Raw genomic sequence first — 21,141 nt, 5'->3', positions numbered from 1 at the left:
TCCAAAGAATCCGTATTCCTTCTGGTAGTGTGGTGACCAGAACTAGTTGCAAAAGTAACAACAAGGAAAGGAAGTGTTGTCCATCTCTAGTTCTGGAGCATATGCAGTTATTTACATCAGTACTTCAGGGAAAGTTGACAATGATTACTAATTAAGTAACGTCATCATAACACCTTCTACATTTCAAATTCTCATAAAGCTCGAAAATGACTGCTTATTTTAAGCAAAACAATTTAAAAAATCAAATAACTGATAATATTTCCTCTTTTAAATAAGTCGTTATGAACTACCATATAAATAAGTCAGTTCAGACTACACAGAAGAGATGGCAACACAATTTTATGTCTTTGATTTCACATTGTGAAAAAAATTTACGTTTACAAAAATGTTACATTCCAGCAGTAAAAAAAGGAAATGCTTACAGTAAATCTTACACCGACATAATTTTGTACACACATATCTACTCTTGTTGTACAGACATTATTCATTTCTAATCACTCTCTGTCAGACAGGTGTCAGCTCTCATAAAAAGGCCTTTATACAATTACATTGGAAATAGAAGAGTGTGCTTTGTTATGTGTTGCTATGGTGATAAGTGGACAAAATAGGAAGAACCTCCTTGTCTTACGCCAACTTTGTGTGTGCACTCTGCTGTGGAGTGCATTTTGTTCAAACTATGTGGCGTTTTTGCAGATCCTCAGTAGTCATACAGCAAGGAAATTTCCACATCAATTCAAAAGCTGGGAGCCCAGAACATTCCCTGCAGAGCCTGAGGCCCACCCTGCTTTCAGTTACCTTCTCTTTGCTATTATTCAAGGGCCTACAACCTTCAACAAACATTTCAGAAATGATTGCTATTCCCGGCTCAGCATTCAATAAAATGCTTCACGTACTTTTTTTCCCAACAGCAACATTTGAAAAAAATTTGGTTTTGCATATTCATAAGGAAATAGGAGTTTAAAAGTATCCAGCTCTTTTAGACAAATGATGTACACCAAAACACTAGAGACCCACCACTATATTATCATTCCACTTCACAAACAAAACATCTATTTAATCCATCACTTATTAGTTTTATTCAGTTTATCAATTCTCTTCTTCCCCACAATATGGTTTTCTCCAGTCCCCTGCTAAAGACCAGAACTCATGTTGATAAACGTTCACTGACTACAACTAGACCCTGGCCATAAACAACTACTCTTCACGGGTGAACTTCAACCATGCAGCACATGCATCGTTACTGGCCCTACGCTTGTCATGCCACCACACACTAACCCCCCCCCATCACCACCACTCAAAATGATCACACTAAAACCTTGTAATAGGGGTCACTGCTTAAAGGGATTATGAGCAATGGCCCACTCCTTAACCCTATTACTGGTTACTTCAAAACGTTTATTAGGACCTTTATCATTTTGTACCCCCACTCTCAAACATCCCAGTCCCAAAGGTCTCCAGAAATCTAAACTCTTGTTGGTTTGTTGGGCTCAATTCCAAAATGGGTTTTGCATTTATCAACTGATAGGATCAATCATGAATGCTTAGTTGATATCCAATGTACTCAGACAGGGTAGTGAATAAAACAAGCTCCATTTTCGAGCTTGATTAATTAGTACTGGGTAAATTATGTTTTCAAATTTCAGTATTCATCTAACCATTTCAAGATTTATTTCTTCACAACAATTTTCTTCAAAAATTATTACTGAAACAACACCATAACAATCAAATAGATAGTTCCATTTATAAACTAACAACTGATACTGAATGCTTTGTTCTGATTTTCAGATGCAGACCTCATCCTTTACTTTAATACTTAAATTGCAGAAAAACGGTACTTTACAAAGGGGCAGATATTCTGAAAGCAAGTGGGAAGAATTAACATGCTCATACTGCATTTCGTGACAGTTTATAGTTAGACGGGCATTGACTTGCTTATCTTAAATGGATTAATAATGGTCTATTGTGATACAGCATGTTAATCCTTCATGCATAAACTATGCTGATCAGAAATCCTTAACTAAATTCTACAAAATTTCAATCTTACAAGCTATAACTTCCTCCTGTCTCTCATCTAGCCTGTGCCTATCAGGAAAAATTGACTTTGGATCACAACAAAAAACTGTTTGCAGCTGTGATCCTTTTTGCTCACATTGATTCAAGATAATTGGGTGTAATAAGGGACTGTGTAAAGAAATAGCCTGGGTTGGGCTGAGTTGACATGAAGGCTGCACACATTTGCACATTTACATGCTCCAAGATTAATTAGCATGCTCCAAATAGTATTTATTTCAAAGCACTGTAAGGCTGGGAGGCTTAGTGATACAAGGATACATGTTCTAAACTGGTGAGGTACAGGCCTCAGAAAGTGACCTCACTGCTTCTGTCTAGTGTCAGTGTAATTTAAGAATTAGCTTTTGGACCCATCTCATTTCCGATTGGAAACTGTCCCTCCCCTTCTCTGCAGCTTTGCACTTGCCAGTTTCATGCAACAGAGAATGGAGACAATATTCAAAAGCATGTGGTCAGCCCTCCCCAGTGCCCCCAATACAGCCCTATTCCTGCTAAGTATGTGTGCAAATAACTCTCAAACACAAAATACACTTTATGAATACTTGTCATTCCAATGTGCAAGTAACATCATTAATAATAAATATCCTACAAAAAAGGTAAACATAAATAACAGATTCATATCAAAGCAGGATCTCTGACCCTCAGGTCATTTTTCTTTCCTCCTCGCTCTTTTAATAAAGTTAACCTTTAATGATTCCGTTGTATTTTTGCAGCTGACTTCCCTCTACACAGCCTGAACAGTTTTGCCTGCCTGACAGCAATAGGCTCCAGAAGCAGGGTAATTGCTGCCCTAGGCACTGCCAGCAACATTGTCCAGATCCCTGGTCCCATTAGTGAAGACTAGGGGGGGGACAGTGATTAATCTGGCATCCAAACCCGTCACAATCAACCCACTTCTCACAGCTGGTGCCAGTCTTTCAAACACAAGGTGACAGTCATTTAACGCTTCATACATAAATGTTGAGAATCAATTTAGACTAAAGACAGTGCAGCAGCAAATAGGGAAGTCTTAACTTTTGGAGGAGCCAAATAATATTGCCATGAGTCCGCAATTTATCGCTACTGGCAATCAATCCTTATTCAGAAATTGCTTCATCATCACGAAGAATGTGTGCATGTGGAACCAAGTTCTTTTCTTCACATCAAAATAGGTGCTGGTTGCTGAAACTAAATCATTTTAGCTCAAACAGATGAAGAGGGTTTTATCTTCTTCATTTGAGTTGTGTTGCTTCACAGTATACAAAATCTTCACATCAAGAGTCCTGGAATTTTTACAAAAAAAAAGGAACATGGCCATATTACAAATACTGCTCACATTCAATTTTGACAGTTCATCCATCCCACCAAAGTAACAGTTTCATAGCCAAGCGGACCAGTGACAGAGTAATAGCTGTAATTCTGCTACACTAAATCCTTTATGTTTCACCATATTGGTTCTCAGTTTATGTCATGGTTTCTTGTGTGAGAAGTGAACAGGCTGATATTGTTAATGCTGATCGGTAAGGTCAGATCAAGGCCCAGGATCACTCGGACTGCACCGCCTGGAGTATTTCACTTCATTTTTTTGTTGTCGCAAGTCCAAGCTTGTCACCAAAACACAACTTTCATAACTTTAGTATCATTTCTGCACATTAGGTTGTAAAGCTTTGAAAATACAAAATCATGATGAACTTGTGTTAAGGGCAGACTTTCCTGACAAACTATGTGATGTTGCATTGAGTTAATGATCCTGGCTTATTAAAAGATTAAATCATTTATTACACATTAGTGGTGGCTTATTCATGTGTCCTGAAGGCATAATTCTGCATTAACAATAAAGCTAATAAGGCTTGATTGGGGCAATAGATGAAATAAGCACCATATTCACCTGAGAGAAAGTACTGCTTTGTTATAGCGAACATCTCCAAGTGCACCAAGTTTAAGCTCTATTGATCAGTGGAAATACAACACTATATGGCTGTAAGGATTCTTTGCAGAAATATTCTCTGTGCTTAATCCTCACACTGGTAATAAACATGATTTATCATTGGCATGTGATAGCTACTGGATCGAAAGGATGGATGTAGGGAATCTCAATTACTGAGAGATTTCCCCAACTGTCCATTCAATTCAGCGTGAACAAAGCTGCACTGATTGAATATTTCGAAACATCTGAAGTTAAAGCGAGCCTTTGTTATTTTAGTAAGCTGGATACTTATATAAAGTTAAATAAGATCCAATATTAAACCATTTATGTCAATGTTTCCAAATCTACAATATTTAAATGAAAGCGATGATTGTAAAAATGAATAAAAATTGTCACAGTGATTGCAAAATATCTACAGCATTTACATTTCTATTGAAAGAAGAAAATCTACATCAAGAGACCTAGACTTTTATAGTGAGACTAAATGCAAAATGCATGGAAAGTACTTACAATTGACTTCAACAGGTTGAAATGAAAGCATTTAAACAACAAATATAAGTCAAGAATAGGAAAGACTGCAGTATAACTAAAAACTGTGGAAGCCTTTAAGGGCATGACAATCCCATCTCGTCTGCTGTGTGGTATAAAATGCGTTAATTTAATGAGTTTTTTTAAAGAAATGAACTATAATCATGACTTCAAAAGTAAAACAGTACTTTTCGCTAAGCTATCAAAAACAAAAGGAAAAGATAACATGTTTAGAAAAACCTAGATCATACACAAAAGTATCAAAAGGGTATTGTGCTAATTACAGGGAATGTTCTGGTTTGAATTACGAAATAGCTTTGTTCCATTAGAATTACATTGTGTATGCAATTTTAATTCAACATGTTTGTTGTTCCAACTCTGGACTGTAACCACTGGGATTCCTTAATGTTAAAAAGAGTGAATGAAGGCCACTTGTCCTGTGAGGGTCACACAAGTGAAAGCAAAAAGCCAACTGTGATTTCCATCAGCTTTTTGTTGCTGTTGTGCAAATCTCCATTAGCAATTTTCTCCTCCATCCTCTTGCACTCCCTTCTAGCACCAAGGACAATAGACAGTTAATTTGACTTCAAAATTAGTCTGTTACTGATCCCCTCTGCTTCAGCCTGTCATTAAAAACCTGTCAACATGGTGCTCTTAGAAACAATTGAGTCATGAAATCAGGAATGGGGGATTAATATTACATTAACCTTCTAGGACACTGGCTACACATATCAATAAAAAGGAACCTGCAAAGTTAATGCAGGAAATGTTATGCTTTTTTATTGCTTCATCTTTGTTTCTCTTCATAACTCATTGGATGCTAGCCAGCTTTATAACAGGCCATTATGTTGAAACTAAATAAATCACTGCAGAATGACAGGTTCTAAGATTAAATTAAAGCATTTGTTTATACTATATATAGGTAATCCAGCTTGTTTTCTTAGGATTAGTTAAACTTTCAGTGATACGGTTTCTAGGAAATGCACCCATTTATGTTATTTTCAAACCATACTGTTTCAGTCATAGCATTTTCTAACTGGAAAATCTTGCATTCAAAGGCAAATGTTCATCCGTTGGATGCTAAAGCTGTTGAGATTGTGGTGCTGGAAAAGTACAGCAGGTCAGACAGCATCTGAGGAGCAGGAGAATCAATGTTTCAGGCTAAAGCCCTTCATCAGGAATCTCACCTGCTGTGTGGTATAAAATGCGTTAATGGCTTATGCCCAAAACATTGATTTTCCTGCTCCTCAGATGCTGCCTGACCTGCTGTGCTTTTCCAGCACCACACTCTCGACTCTGACCTCCAGCATCTGCCGTCCTCACTTTCTCCACGATGCTAAGGCTGTCTCTGCACAAATTAGTATCAAAACTAAAATATTGGCAGCACCACCTTCCATGACACTAAAGGTCCAATTTTAACTTGGGACAGGAGTTGGGCAGACTGGGATTCGGTGAATGGCAAACCATCCTGACCTGAGCAGTGTGAGGCTGATTAGATTGGTGCTGGATGGGAGTGACATGTTGGACGGCATGAAATATTCTGGTGTGCTATGGGAAAATGGTTTCACTAATAGGGTGGCTGTGGAAATGGAGTGAAAAGCTACCAGGTGGGAAAAATCTGATCCTTCCTTTAGGGAAGGGAGGCCTGAGCAGTTCTTGGCCGCAGCAGTAAACGTGTTTTTTTTTAAAATTAACCCGCCTCTACTGCTAGGCTGGAAGAGGCCTCAAAACATTTTCGGACAGACTTCTGACGAAAATAACAGTTGGGCCTTGATGACATGAGATACAGCCTGATGTACATCCTTCAGAAAAAGTCTCATTACTTTTCACTGCTTTACATCACTCTCCTCGACAATGGGTTTGAGTCCTCCCTTGGCATCACAGTTTCACCATAAAAAAGGCACGCCAGTCTCTCTCTGGAGCTCGCTTCATTTTAAATTGTTTTGTGGCTGTTTTCAATTCCAGTGCATTACTTCACTAATTCGACTCTTGCCCATAAATGTAAGAACTCCTTACCTATGAGATTTTGAAGAGTTGTTCTTCTATGCAGGAAGATGCTTCCATGTACTAACAAATGCCGTCGGGATTAATGAATATGGTACAGTAGTGATGCTATTCCATGTGTCCAAAGTGGGATCGTAGCAGTCTAGAGTTTTACATCTCTGTGTGCCAAAATAGCCCCCAACTACATAGAGTTTATTGCCAGAGGCTACAGCATGGCAGCTCATTCGTTTTGCAGTCACATCCCCAACCTTAGTCCACTGGTAGGTCTCACTGTTAAACCTATATGCAGAGCATGCTGAGAATTCAGTATCCCCACCCATGATGAAAATCTGGTTGCCCAGTACAGCTGCAGCTGTGTACCTCCACGGCTGAGGGCAGGTAGCTGGCACAGTCCACCTGTTTTCACATGGGTCATAGCACTGTACTTTAGGCAGTTTATCATGGCTGACACTAGTACCACCAAAGGCGAACAGCCTCAGCTTGGCACTAACCACAGCTGCATTGCTAACCCCTTCGCGAAGAGGGGCTACCATTGCCCACTTGTTGGTCACTGGGTCATACTGTTCTACTTGTTTGAGAGAGACTGAGGGGGATGCTGGCTGCCGGCCTGTGGCTGCAGTGTGCCCACCAACCACATACAAAGAATGCTTCAGCTCAGCAGATCCGTGGCCAAACCTCGCAACAAGCATCGGAGCAGATTTTGACCACTCTTCGTGAAGAGTGTCGTAAACCCAGACATCTTTGGAGACACCATTTTCTGACCCACGTCCCCCAGTCACATATACCTTGCAGCCAATTGCACATGCACTAAACTCTTTGCGAGGGCTGGGGATATCTGCTTTTGGAATGATCTCCTTTGCCTTATGGTCTATTAAGTAAACTTTGTCACACATGAAAGTCTGTCCTCCAAGCAAGAGCAAGGCGTGACCTGTTTTACGAGGTCTGGCACAAAGGCTTGTCACCACTCCATCATTCTGTAAAATTTTTAATTTGCAACGTATAGCTTCTTCAATTAACTCTTTACTCTTCATCTGCCTGGTTATAAGCTCTTCCATGGCCACATTCTCCATCAAGTAAACAGCTGGTAACAGAGCCAACCGGACCGTTTGCAACAGTTCTGGCAAACAACAGTGGCGCCTATTCACGTCATATTTCACCCATTTTATGGTGGTCTCATACACAAGCTTCTCATCTTCTGTCTCCAGCTCTTCGCTAGACAGAAGTTGCACCAAAGTGTCCTTTGGTAGCTGCAGGAAGTCTTCACTCTTGCTGATGGTTGGAAAGTTGCTGAGGCACATTCTCCAGGAGAGCTCATAAAGCTTGGTGCAATGATGGGCATCAGAGAGCAGCAGCATGCCAAGACAGTTCGTCGGATGAAGATTTTTCTCCAGGAATTCAGCACAAGCATCACGAATGTCCTGGAACTGCAGCATATCCCCAGCCTCCAGGAGGGACTCTGCATTTTCTTCATTAATAAGCACTCGAGATGAGTAAGCATAGTCTAGGAGGAGTTCCAGAACCTCCGGGTGTATTGAATTATGGAAGTTTACTTCATTGTCCTTGCTCTCACGTAATCCTCCACTGAACATAGCTTCAAAATATCGGCTACATGCAGCCAGCACAGCCCTGTGGCATGGGAAGGTCTTTTCTCCTGCATGGAGGAGGACATCTGTAAAAAGTCTCTGCTGTCGTAGAAGATTCAGGTGTGTAAGAACGCTGTCAGCATATGTAGCTTTGTGGAAGAGGTAAATATTCATTGAGCCATTGCTAGCTCTTGATTTCCGATTCTCGTGCATGCTGACTGACATTCTCATCAAACACTGTGGGGAGAAAATGCAGAAATCCAGTTCATTCATTTTCTTCTTGAATGCAAAGTCTCACAAGTTAATTTTCAATTAAAGAACATTCATCACACAAAGAGAACCATTTGGTGATTATCTGTTGCAGATCTTTCAAATTACCATCCAATGCCCATCCTCGATATTTCAGCCCCAAAGCAATAAGTGAATAAGTCAAATCCCATTTCAATTATTTGCACTTCTGAATAGCTAGTGTTGTGGGAGGTTGCATCCTATAATTCGTTCAATTATTCTATGAAAGCCTTAAACGAAAGGCCTAGTTTTAATATTCATACAAATTATTATCCTTATTATTCAGGAATATTGGTTTATGCTGATTGTATAAGTCCAGTTTCATTTTTATTACACTCCAGAGTTTTATTAATGTCCTAGGTATTGCAATGTGGCCATGTTTGTCCATTGTGCAGGATATAAACCTGTCCAGCCAGTTTTTCCTGCTCTCATCCAGAGTGCTCCATCTAGTGGTTACTTGCAATAATGTTGAAAACCAGGTGAAGTTTGCAATCTAACACTGCACTGCTAAAGCTATAATTATATGGTGTTCATTGTTGTCACTAGGATTCCAATATAAAGTGGCAGGGAATGTGTAATTTGTATATTATGTCCATTTGAACGGTGCACACAGGCAAAACAAATTTAGTAAAAGCAAAATATCGCAGATGCTAGAAATCCAAAATAAAACAGAAAATGCTCAAGAAACTCAGCAAGTCTGGCAGCCTCTAACGCAGAGTCTTTGGATCTGGAAAGCTAACTCCGTTTCTCTCTCCACAGATGCCTGCTGAATTTCTTGAGCATTTTCTGGTTATAAAACAATTTTATAGTGCTGCCCTTCTGCACACTGGTTCTGTCTGGACAGATCATATTAATAGCAGTGTGTCATCTTGATGATGTCTGTTAATGGTGGTACTGCTGGGAGTGATTAGAGGTGAGAATTGACAGTATTTGCACAAGAATATTGCACATTAGACTATATCAAAATGTGATTTATATCCTATAGTTTATTGATATGGTGGAAAGGATGCAGCAAAATTAATATGCATGCTAGTGTACATAAAGTCCATAAGACAACTATTCAATTCTCTTTAAACCTTAAACACTTTGCTCAAGATAAATAGCATCGACAATCATCATATATGCTTGATTTATATAGAGGTCATCACTAAGATGGATAGTGTAGGTTCAAGCCTTATTCCACCTTTTGAACAGAATTAAGCTGACAGTCCTGTGGAGAGATAAGAAACGGCTATTTTTTAAATATACTAAGAATTTATCTTGTACTTTATGTAAGGGTAAATGATCTCAAAGAGAAGCTGTCCTGACATTATGACCAACAGTTTTGCCCTCAATGCCAAATATGAATTACAAAGTATTCATCTCACTGCAATGCATTGGATAATACAATATATAAAGTAACTGCTCTACTTAGCCAATATTGTAAGCTTTCAGATTGTGTTTGTATTTTGGTTTCACCCCCAGAGCTTAAATTGATTATTTTTATTTCAAAAGTGAGTTAAAACTAAATACTTACATTATTAGGGCCACAATAAAAGCACTTTTCTTAATTTTACCACAGCCAATTACTGGGACATTTCAAACCTGCATCACCATTCGTGTCAGAGAGAATTCAAGCCACTGAAATGATTTTACATCACTCCTTTGATGAGATGCACATAAAATTATTCCATTCTAAAAATTAAATGCGAATTTGAAGATGTCCATGATATAATTTTTAAAAATAAGGCAAATAGATTTCATTTTATCTAATATACTCTATTTAGTAAGATGCAAATAAACAAGATAAGATAACCAGTACATTCACAACCATGTGACCCAAAGAAGATGCAATACGGATTCTGTTGTCAAGGTATCTATTTAAGTCCTGCTGTTTATTTTGTATAAGATTAGATTCCCTACAGTGTGGAAACAGGCCCTTTGGCCCAACAAGTCCAAACCGACCCTCCAAAGAGTAACCCACCCAGATCAGTTTACCTCTGACTAATGCACCTAACACGACAGGCAAATTAGCATGGCCAATTCCCTTACCCTGCATTTCTTTGGATTGTGGAAGGAAACCAGAGCATCCAGAGGAAACCCATGCAGACACGGGGAGAAAGTGCAAACTCCACACAGACAGTCACCCCAGGCTGGGATCGAACCTGGGACTCTGATGCTGTGGATCTTGGTTAACAGCAGTTAGTTTCCTCTTAGGCTGTTTGCTGAATGTAATTAATAAGAACACAGAAAAATAGGAGCAGTAGGAGGCTATTCGGCCCGTTGAGCCTGCTCCACAATTCAATATGATCATGACTCATCATCCAACTCAGTCTCCTGTTTCCCAAATCCCATGATCCCTTTAGTCTAAGAACTATATCTAACTCCTTCTTGAAAGCATTCAATGTTTTGACCTCAACCATTTTCTGTGGCAGAGAATTCCACAGGCTCACCGCTCTCCGGGTGAAGAAATTTCTCCTCATCCCATTCTAAATGGAGATCTATTAAAAATATTAGAAACAATTGAAGCAGGTCACAGAAAATCAACAATTCACATTTGAATTGTTTTGGAACATATTATTATTCAGGGACCTGTCTCTCTTAAATTGTTTGTTTAAATATTCCACAGTGTCCCTGAGATAAAATGATCTAAGGACACCTTTGCAATTTAACAACTAACTAGAGCCAGTCACTCACTTTCAAGGGAGAGTTCATATCACGTGTATTACTGTTTTGCATGATGCACCCTCTTTCAGTCTATTAACATCAGCCATATCCAGTAACTAATTTACATTGTGGTGCTGCAGTTTGATAGATAATCAAGTCATTTGATGGTATAGCTTACCATCATTCTGGGAAGTGATGAAGGTCCAAAGCGGCAGCCTATTTTCTCTCATTACCTAATTATGATTCATGTAAAAGTCTCTTGGGAAGATTAGTGACATTATCACTGGACTGTTAACCCAAAGACTCAGGTAAAGTACTGGGGACCAAAATTTGAATCCTATCCATGGCAGATGATGGAATATGAATTCAATAAAAATCTGCAATTAAGTGTCTAATGATGACTATGACTCTGTTATTGATTGTTTAAAATCCCATCTGGTTCATAATGCCCTTTAGGGAGGCAAACTGTTGTTCTTACCTGGCCTTGAGTCTACATATGATTCCAGACCACAGCAATGTGATTGATGGGCAATAAATGCGTGCCCAGCCAAAGATGCCTACATGCCGTGAACAATTTTTTTAAAATTTTATTTCAAGACATCATTGTCTTCTCTGCAATGTGTTTAAAATTGGTCTTTCTTGTTCAAAAAGAGATGCCCAAGGTTTGAGTATGTATCCCTTTAAATTACTGAAAGGGAATTACAGAATGTCACTGAATTAATGATTACTTTTCCCTGGCCCTTTACATTATGCACAGCCACGTTCTCCTTTTGGACATGAGGAATGAGCAGGTGTGCAGATGGGTAACACACCCAGTTGCCCCTGTCCTGTCATCCCACGGTTGTTCTGCATCTCGAAACGATAGATAAAGTGGAGCCCAGTGACATGAGGCCGCTTTCCCGCTGCTGGTGCTTTCCGCCTCTAACCTTTACTTTGAACTGAATAAACACAATCGTTGCTGTTACTGTACCTTGGAGCGCTCGCAGCTGGAGCTGAAAGCAGTCATTAAGCAGGGTTCCTCACCCGTGCGATTTATTGGGGGGGGGGGGGCTGCCGTCATGTGGAAAAGACCCAGTGCACTTTGTAATTTGCAGTCCTTGGCACAAGGCACAGAAATGCCTGGGACCCATTGTCAGTGGCGAGCTATTCTGTTCCTTCTACGGAAGTGGGCGATTCCTCAGAGCCAGCACTAGCTTGGCTGCTGACCAAAAGCAAACCCCACAAGTGATAACTCACACGTGTGAAGCGGCGAGTTTCTGCCTTTGATTTGAATTACAACTGCACCGAGCCCTGAAACAAAACCTTCACGTTTCTAATGGGAATCCTTTTTTCAAATAAAAAGAAAGAGGTGGCAGCCAAAACTTTGTGGAAGCTGCAATTATTGCGGTTGGATTTTTTGTTTCAAATGAAACAAAAAGCATCTCTCGCTCCCGCCAAAGTAAACAAGGGATATATCTGACAGTCTGCTCTGACATGGAGCTTCCACAGTCTGTGCTCTCTCTCTCTCTCTCTCTCTATTTTACTGCACGGACAGTTCATTCAAATAAAGTCATGTGAGGTTGCAACAAATGCATCCGAGCTCGGAAAATCATACCAGCAGAACTAACTGGAGGAGAGATCAAGTTCAACTTGGATACAATGAGATAACATGTGATTGTATCACAGGCATCTCTGTATCATTCAATTCAGCCGCACACCCTCTGCCTGACCAGCCCGAGGGACCTTTCTGCTGCACAAACAGAGGTTGGTTTTATCGTGTTTGGTTTCACCCCCAGTGTTTAGTTTCAGCTCTAACGGTTTCTGCATGGTCCCGCTGTACAGATGAGGGGCGTTCATCCTCTTAAGCTTTCTTCCTGTTCATCAGCAGCGAGATGGGGGAGTGCACACTTCCCTCGGCAGACTCCCACTGAAAGAAAGCGGCTCTGGGGACACACAAAAAGACTCTCCGAGTCCGAATTTGACATTAACATGTAAATTACCGTCTGATGTACCAAATGTTACAGACACAAAAGTCAAGTGTGTGATGAATGGGACTTGGTAAGGTACATTCAAATAGAGTTAAACCATTGCCACCCCTCGCCTCTTCCTCTCGTCCCCTCCCCGGGTTTACTTACGTGTAAAATATCGCTTCACCGAGAGTCAAGTTGGTTTAAGTTTTACAGCCGGCATCCGGTCGCCGATGGAAGATGGCAGAGAGAGAGAGAGGGATCAGCAGCTGCCGGCTCAGAGCAAACAGCGGCTCTTTTCAAACATGCTGCTGAGCACAGAAAGTCCAGGCAGCAAATAGGCAGCCGCTCACAGAACAGACAGAGAGAGAGAGAGAGAGACTGCACAGCCAGCCGCCAGGCACACACGCACACACACACACAGCGGACAGCTTACACAGTAGCTGCTGTTTGCTCCAAGCTGCAATCAACCAGTACACAGTGGAAACCGCCCACCCAGTCCCCACACTGTGATCTCCAGTTACCCCTAGACCCCCACACTGTTATCTCCAGTCCTCACACTGTTATCACCAGTCCCCACACTGTTACCTTTCGACCCCACACTGTTATCTCCAGTCCCCACACTGTTACTCCTAGACCCACATACTGTTCCCTCTATCCCCCCACACTGCTACCCGTAGCCCCTACACTGTTACCCCTCGACCCCACACTGTTACCCCTAGCCCCCAACACTGTTACCCCAAGCCCCCTACATTTTTACCCCAAGTCCCCTACACTGTTACCCCTAGCCCCCTACACTGTTACCCCTCGACCCCATACTGTTACCCCTAGCCCCCTACACTGTTACCCCTCGACCCCACACTGTTACCCCAGCCCCCTACACTGTTACCCCAGCCCCTACACTGTTACCCTATGCACCCTACACTGTTAGCCTTAGCCCCAACACTGTTACCCCAGCGTCCTACACTGTTAACTCCAGCCCCCACACTGTTACCCCCGTCCACACACTGACATCCCTGTTAGCCCTAGTCCCTACACTGTTGCCCTCAGTCCCCGTATTGTCACCTCCAGCTCCCACACTGTTACCCCCATTACCCCAGTCCCCCAGACTGGTACCCCCTGTTAATCCTAGTCCCCCATACCGTTACCCCCAGACCCCCCCCCCGCACTGTTTCCGTAGACCACACTGTTATCCCAGCCCCCACTCTGACACCCCAATTCCTGGAGCATCAGAGGCTGGGGAGTGACCTTCTAGAGGTTTATAAAATCATGAGGGGCATGGATAGGATAAATAGACAATGTATTTTCACTAAGGTGGGGGAGTCCAGAACTAGAGGGCATAGGTTTAGGATGAGAGGGGAAAGATATAAAAGACACCTAAGAGGCAACTTTTTCACACAGAGGGTGGTACGTGTATGGGATGAGCTGCCAGAGGATGTGGTGGAGGCTGGTACAATTGCACCATTTAAGAGGCATTTGGATGGGTATATGAATAGGAAGGGTTTGGAGGGATATGGGCCAGGTACTGGCAGGTGGGACTAGATTGGGTTGGGATATCTGGTTGGCATGGATGAATTGGACTGAAGGGTCTGTTTCCGTGCTGTACATCTCAATGACTCTAACTCCCACACTGTTACCCCAGTTCCCACTCTGACACCCCAATTCCCACACTGTTACCCCAGTCCCCACTCTGACACCCCAATTCCCACACTGTTCCCCAGTCCCGACTCCACACAGTCTCCACACTGGTATCTGAATCTTCATCCCACATCCACCTTTATCCAGTCCCCACACTGTTACCCAGCACCAGTTACCCACAGATCCGACACGGTTTCACCAGTCACAACTGCCCTGGATCCACATTTAACCAATTCCCACAGTGACCGCAGACTCTCAGTTAATCCAGCGCTCAGTCTGCCCCACACATCTCCGGTGAGTCCCACTGTGACAGCCCCTTAATAACCCAGTACAGGTATCTCAGTTAAACTTGCTCTCTTATCACAACCATGATAATCTGATGGCCCGTTGCAGGTCGTGGGCAGAAACATGGACTCACCGGAACTTGTCAGTCGATGATCCAGCGAGGAACAACATAGTCTTGGGCTAGTATAGTACGTGCCCGTCCTGGTGATCGGCCTCGATGTGACCCGGAGCTGGGAGCCGGACCCGGCTGCTTTAGGGGAAACAGCGAATTGAGTGTGAGGGAGGGAGGAGTTGCAGACAGTGGAGAAGCAAGTTACTGACTGGGAGAATCAAACAGAAGGAGCGGTGTTCATACAGAACACTGTGGCCGTGCACACACCGAGTGCACTCCTACACAGACGCAGAGTGAGTGCTGACACTGAGCACGGCGGCTTATATATATACTGTGAGGGAGATCACAGCCGAGCTCAGGGCCGCTGTGCCTTGTAGCGTTTCCAAGTCAGGCTGCTGCAGTCAGCTGTTCAGCACTGCCCGTGGCCGGTCTGGCTTTAAAGTGAACCGACTGGTAGTGGCCTGATATCGCCAACAGCGAATGTCCCAGCCCAAGGCCAGCACCGGAAACTGCCCGAGGACCGCAGCCACTTACCGGGGAGCGGATCTGCAGACAGTCGTTTGATAGACTGTTATTTTCACGAAATGTTATCTATTTTCTCCCTTTCACAGAAGAAAGTGCTGACAGTGAACAGTCTGCAGTACCAGCAGGCATGTGCTATGTAAGTCAATGCACCGACTGGAGAGCTATGCTGATAGATCATTTGCCCCTAGCATTTGGCTGGAACATCATATTTGCATTTAAATAAAGTGTAAGGTCGCACACGAACCAACGCAATCACACAGTCACACTCTCACTTATACGCACATAATGTGCATTAACACTAAAAAAACAAGTATGATGGTGTACTTTTCCACGTTTAGGGTAGATAATGCCATCATCCTCGGAACAACAATGTCTCTATTTCAAAAGCAAACTACTTAGGGATGCTGAAAATTTGAAATTAGAATAAGACACCTGGAAAAACACCAGAACAAATAATGTGATATTTCCATGTCTCTTCAGTTTTGCTGAAAGATCATCAATCTGAAATATTAACTCTGTTTCTCTCCACAGATGCTGATTTCCAGCTGTTTCTGTCCTTATTGCTGTACCTGTTATTGTTACATGGATAAACGTAGACTATTGGTATAAATATTATTAGACTAGATTACATTACATTACAGTGTGGAAACAGGCCCTTCGGCCCAACAAGTCCACACTGCCCTGCCGAAGCGTAACCCACCCATACCCCTACATGTACCCCTTACCTAACACTACAGGCAATTTAGCATGGCCAATTCACCTGGCCTGCACATCTTTGGACTGTGGGAGGAAACCCACACAGACACGGGGAGAACATGCAAACTCCACACAGTCAGTCGCCTGAGGCGGGAATTGAATCCGGGTCTCTGGCGCTGTGAGGCAGCAGTGCTAGCCACCGTGCCGCCCACTTTAGATTACTTACAGTGTGGAAACAGGCCCTTCAGCCCATCAAGTCCACACCGACCCTCCGAAGAGCAACCAACCCAAACCCATTCCCCTACATTGACCCCTTCACCTAACACTACGGGCAGTTTAGCATGGCCAATTCACCTAACCTATTATGTCCGCATCAGTCAATGTAAACAGTACCAGTCCGACAGCTACCTATATGAATACTGTTATGTTCAGTATATGAATATACAGTGCTACTAAGGAGCAAGAGTAGGCTACTCAGCACTTCAAGCCTGCTCCACCATTTAATAAGATCATTCAAATCTGATCTTAACCGCAATATTCCTGCATACCTCTGATAATCTTTTATCCCCTAAGTAATCAAGAATCTATCTAAAAACCTCTGGCTTAAAAATGTTTAAAGATTCTGTATACATTGCTTCCTGAGGAAGGAAATTCTAAAGACTTATGTTAGTTAATGCAATCAGTGGCATTTCTGTACCAAATCTGTGTTTGCCCTGAAGTATGAGCGTCAAGTGTGTAATATCAGGGATCCGCTGGCCACAAAGCCAGAGAACAAGGATCATGATGTACCATTAACCTTTCCCATTGCTTCCCATGCAGAGAACATGCTAATGCTGCCAACTTACTTAATTTTTTTTCTCTTATTCATTTGTGGGATGTAGGAGTCGATGGCTGGCCAGCATTTATTGCCCATCCCTAGTTGCCCTTGGGAGGGTGGTGGTAAGCTGTCTTCTTGAACCACTGCAGTCCACCTGCATGCAGATAGTGCCAAGCACATTGATAAGTGGTGGAGTGGTTGAGCTGGGATCACAAAATCCTAGGAGGTTGGCATGAATTCAAGCCAGTCTACAATACATAAAATCAGTCTGCACCTCTTATGGTGATTGCATTTGAACTGAGGCAATTGTTTGAGCTCACTGTAAATTTAACCTGAGAGAGATGTTCAAGAATGAGCTCCAAGATTTACCAATATTGCATCAGGAATTTTGGTGCATGAGGTGAAAAGAGATCTCACTATCCATAAAGAGCCTGCCTAGACTAACCTTCGAAAAGGAAGTGAGACCTGATACCTGCCAAGATCAAAGCCAGGAGACTAGCCCAAAGGACCTGGATGTAGTGTTAAAAGAAGTTCAATGACCCCCCCCACCCCACACAAGTGACAAAAGCTAATCAATGTATCTTCAAACAGCATATTGCACCAACTGCACAACTAGCTTCACACACTGCTCAATTCACTCCAACCCCATCACTCACCTAGCAGCAAGCTGTAACATTCATAGCCCATTAGTATCATTTCCACCTTAAACACTTAGCCCTTCTGCAAGGTTCACACCCAAATCTTACAGCTTGCACACACAACACTCATATCTCTAAACACATTGCACATTGGTGTGTAATTGACAGAAACAGCACTATCCAGTGGAGGACAGACACAGCTATGCAACCTCACAAGTCCAAAATAATTGGATGGCCATATCAGAGACTATAGGCAATGATGGTCTAAAACCATATCAGATCCTTCTTTGGACCAACCACCCTATCCCTGGGACCAAACCCCTCATTCCTCAACAGATGGATCTCACAGCTCCTTTCCTGATCCATATCTGATACTACCTCCTGCTCTGGATCCAAAATAGTGTACACCTTCCCCCTTGCCCCCAGGACACAAACCCCTTTCGAACTTCCCTTCTGCTGGACCTGAAAACACCCTTCCGTCCTACTCCCACACCAGGTCCAACACTACCTTTGCTGTGAGATCAACAACCCCGTTCCACTAAAGACACAACATCTCCCTCCATTCTGGACACACAGCACCCTGCTCCCAGATCCAACCCCACCCCACTCCCTTGCTGACCTAAGACCCTTGCCCCATGCTGACCTTGTGTAAATAGTTATCAATTATAATTTATCTTGTTCTATTGTCACCCTGTACTCTGGCACCCAACCACCTGCTGAAATAAATCCTACTAATCAGGTACACCACCTCCTGGCACCATACCCCTTACCCATTTGGCACCCTACCTACCTGACACCCTACCCCCAACACCATACCCTTCCAGTATTATAACCTCACACTTACCTTATATACTTACCCTTTTGCAAGAGTTAACAAAGTGGCTATCAGTGATGCTGGGTCTTTAAATTAGAACATATGACAATAACTTTGTGAGAAAGAATGGCATGGTTTGCCTTTCCCTGCCTATTCTATACTATGAGTGACTCGTCAGAGTAGAAGTATGACTCCACATTTCTCAATGAGCCCTGATCAGAATCTCCAGAAATGAGTTATCTGACAATGATAGCACTTTTTCTTTCTGAGTGTTACATCCAGTATTTCCCATTGTGAGATGCTTCAGTTTCACTGACAAAAGCCTGACCACTTTCATCACTTTCAATGAAGTTAAGTCTGTTGACCCAGACCACTGATTGTGACAAGTTTCTGCCTGGTAAGATGTCCTGGTTGCTGAACTAAGAATTGAGAGTTAAAACAAAATTTAATTGTTTTTTCAAGTATCTTTATTTTCCCAAAAGATCCAAATGGTGTTCCAAAGCAGAGTTCTTTCATTGTGTAAAACAGCATGGTAACCTGAGTGCATTTTCCACTCCTTGGAAAAGCCAGCCCAGGATTCATTGTTCTAAAACACTGCATTTGTTAGGTTGGTAATGTATGGATGGAACAATCCAACTTAACACAGGATGTGGATGATGATGTGTCTCATAATTTGTTTGTAATACATATACTAAAGATTGATTAAGCCATTAAAATAAGCTACAACAAAACAAACTTGTTCAGTATATAATTATGTCACCTAAATTTATGAAAGTTAATATCCGGTTGCATATTTATGTCTAATTGCCTCTGATTGCATGTGTTTTATAAATAGTGTCTGTCTGACAGGGTAATATAATTTTATTTCATTTTCAACATTGTCAGAGTGGTTGCAGGTCAACATTTTTCTTTCATTAGGATTTATGATAATGTTGACGTTCCAGTTAATAATATGCTTTGGACAATTATTGGATGTAGTGCTGGAATCCTGCAATTTCTGCAATACTGCCACCTTTGTAGGTTTGTTAAGATTGATATGGCTGTTTTGCAGTCTGAAGAGAATGAAGCATATTATTATGAACAATAATCCATAACTCTCAAATGCTTTATATTGTGCTTACTTTGCATACTCTATAAATCAATGGACAAATTTGTCATTTTTTGGAAATTCTTTTACAACTGCTAAAAAGCCATTATGATTCATAAAGCTAAGTTTGAAACCTAGATGTATTAGAATAACTTATAAGGTTTTATAAAAAAACGCTGTGGTTTTTAATCTTCCACAGCTTAATTAATGCAATGCATCCTAAGAATGTTAAAATAACCTCCAGTTAATATTGTCTATAATTGCTGAAGCAGCTTTAGAAATGCAAATAGTGCCCTTTCATTATCATACTTAAGGATAGGAAAATGTCAACGGACTTGATCCAGATTAGTCCAGATTAATATATTTTATTATATCTTCCCATTTTTATCTGCAATGCACAGTCTCAGAGTGTGGTAGACGCAGAATCAATGGAACCTTTAAACAGAATTTGGATAATTATCCAAAAGGAAAAATTTGCAGGGCTACAGAAAAAAGGCAGAGTCATTGGGCCTAGGGTGAGCCCCTCTTGCAGACCGCCAGCACATATATTATAGGCCAACTGACCTCATTCTGTACCTTAATCATTCAACAGTTCTATGATTTTTCACCTAACTGGTCCACTAATTCTATGTTGCTTCTTTATTCAACTGGGCATGCAAAATGATCTAAGCAGAAGATTTTTCCAGCCATGATAGTAATATCATTTCACAGTCAATACGGAAAACATCTGATCCACTCAAAAGGAGAGTCATATATCATTTCACAGCATTGTTTCACTACTTCACCACAATGCCCTTCTAATTTCAGTTCATGATTCTTCTAGTTATAGAGTCATAGAGTGATACAGCACGGAAACAGACCCTTCAGTCCAACCTATCCATGCCGAACATAATCCCAAACTAAACTAATCACACCTGTTCCTGGCCCATATCCCGACAATCCTTTCCTATTCATGTACTTTTCCAAATATCTTTTAAAAGTTGTTAATGCACCCATATCCACCATAGAGTCATAGAGATGTACAATACAGAAAAAGACCCTTTGGTCCAACTTGTCCATGCCGACCAGATATCCTAAACTAATCTAGTCCCATTTGCCAGCATTTGGCTCATATCCCTCTAAACCCTCCCTATTCATATACCCATCCAGATGCATTTTAAATGTTGTAATTGTACCAGCCTCCACCAGTTCCTGTAGTAACTCATTCCATACACGCACCACCCTCTATGTGAAAAAGTTGCCCTTTAGGTCCCTTTTAAATTTTGCCCCTCTCACTCTAAATCTATGCCTTCTAGTTCTGGACTCCCCTACCCTGGGAAAAAAAAGATCTTGTCTACTTACCCTATCCATGCTCTTCATGATTTTATAAACCTCTATAAGGTCACCTCCTCAGCCTGCGATGCTCCAGGGAAAACAGCCCCAGCCTATTCAGTCTCTCACTATAACTCAAACCTTTGTAAATCTTTTCTGAACCCTTTCAAGTTTCACAACATCCTTCCTATTGCGGGGAGACCAGAACAGAATACATCATTCCAAAAGTGGCCTCACCAATGTCCTA

General features: G+C 41.8%; 1 protein-coding gene across 4 annotated transcripts; it reads right to left on the bottom strand.

Moving 5' to 3' along the window:
- Positions 1-322: 322 nt before the first annotated feature.
- On the bottom strand, positions 323-15,678 carry enc1 (ectodermal-neural cortex 1). 4 transcript variants are annotated; one of them, XM_072548071.1, is made up of 5 exons: positions 15,541-15,678; positions 15,028-15,144; positions 11,996-12,947; positions 6,521-8,328; positions 323-3,332 (listed from the first exon to the last, which is right to left on the bottom strand). In XM_072548071.1, exons 3-4 carry the CDS (start codon positions 12,083-12,085, stop codon positions 6,547-6,549), a joined length of 1,872 nt encoding a protein of 623 aa, XP_072404172.1. In that variant the 5' UTR covers positions 12,086-12,947; positions 15,028-15,144; positions 15,541-15,678; the 3' UTR covers positions 323-3,332; positions 6,521-6,546. The 4 variants fall into 4 exon arrangements, with proteins under 4 accessions (XP_072404172.1, XP_072404189.1, XP_072404178.1 ...); XM_072548088.1 differs by lacking the exon at positions 11,996-12,947 and having other exon boundaries at positions 15,541-15,677; XM_072548077.1 differs by lacking the exons at positions 11,996-12,947; positions 15,541-15,678 and having other exon boundaries at positions 15,028-15,524.
- Between the last annotated feature and the right edge of the window lie 5,463 nt (positions 15,679-21,141).

This window comes from Chiloscyllium punctatum, chromosome 2, assembly GCF_047496795.1.
Source record: "Chiloscyllium punctatum isolate Juve2018m chromosome 2, sChiPun1.3, whole genome shotgun sequence".
NCBI lineage: Eukaryota > Metazoa > Chordata > Chondrichthyes > Orectolobiformes > Hemiscylliidae > Chiloscyllium > Chiloscyllium punctatum.
Note: the sequence above shows the minus strand (reverse complement) of the source record. Positions and strands in the feature narration are given on the sequence as shown.

Bases quoted from the DNA above. Each gene is read 5' to 3' on its own strand.
- enc1 (XM_072548071.1), bottom strand. From the start codon at position 12,085: ATGACGGCAGCCCCCCCCCCCCCAATAAATCGCACGGGTGAGGAACCC. The intron at 8,329-11,995 runs GTACAGTAACAG...TTCTCCCCACAG, and splicing joins CCAGCTGCGAGCGCTCCAAG to TGTTTGATGAGAATGTCAGT.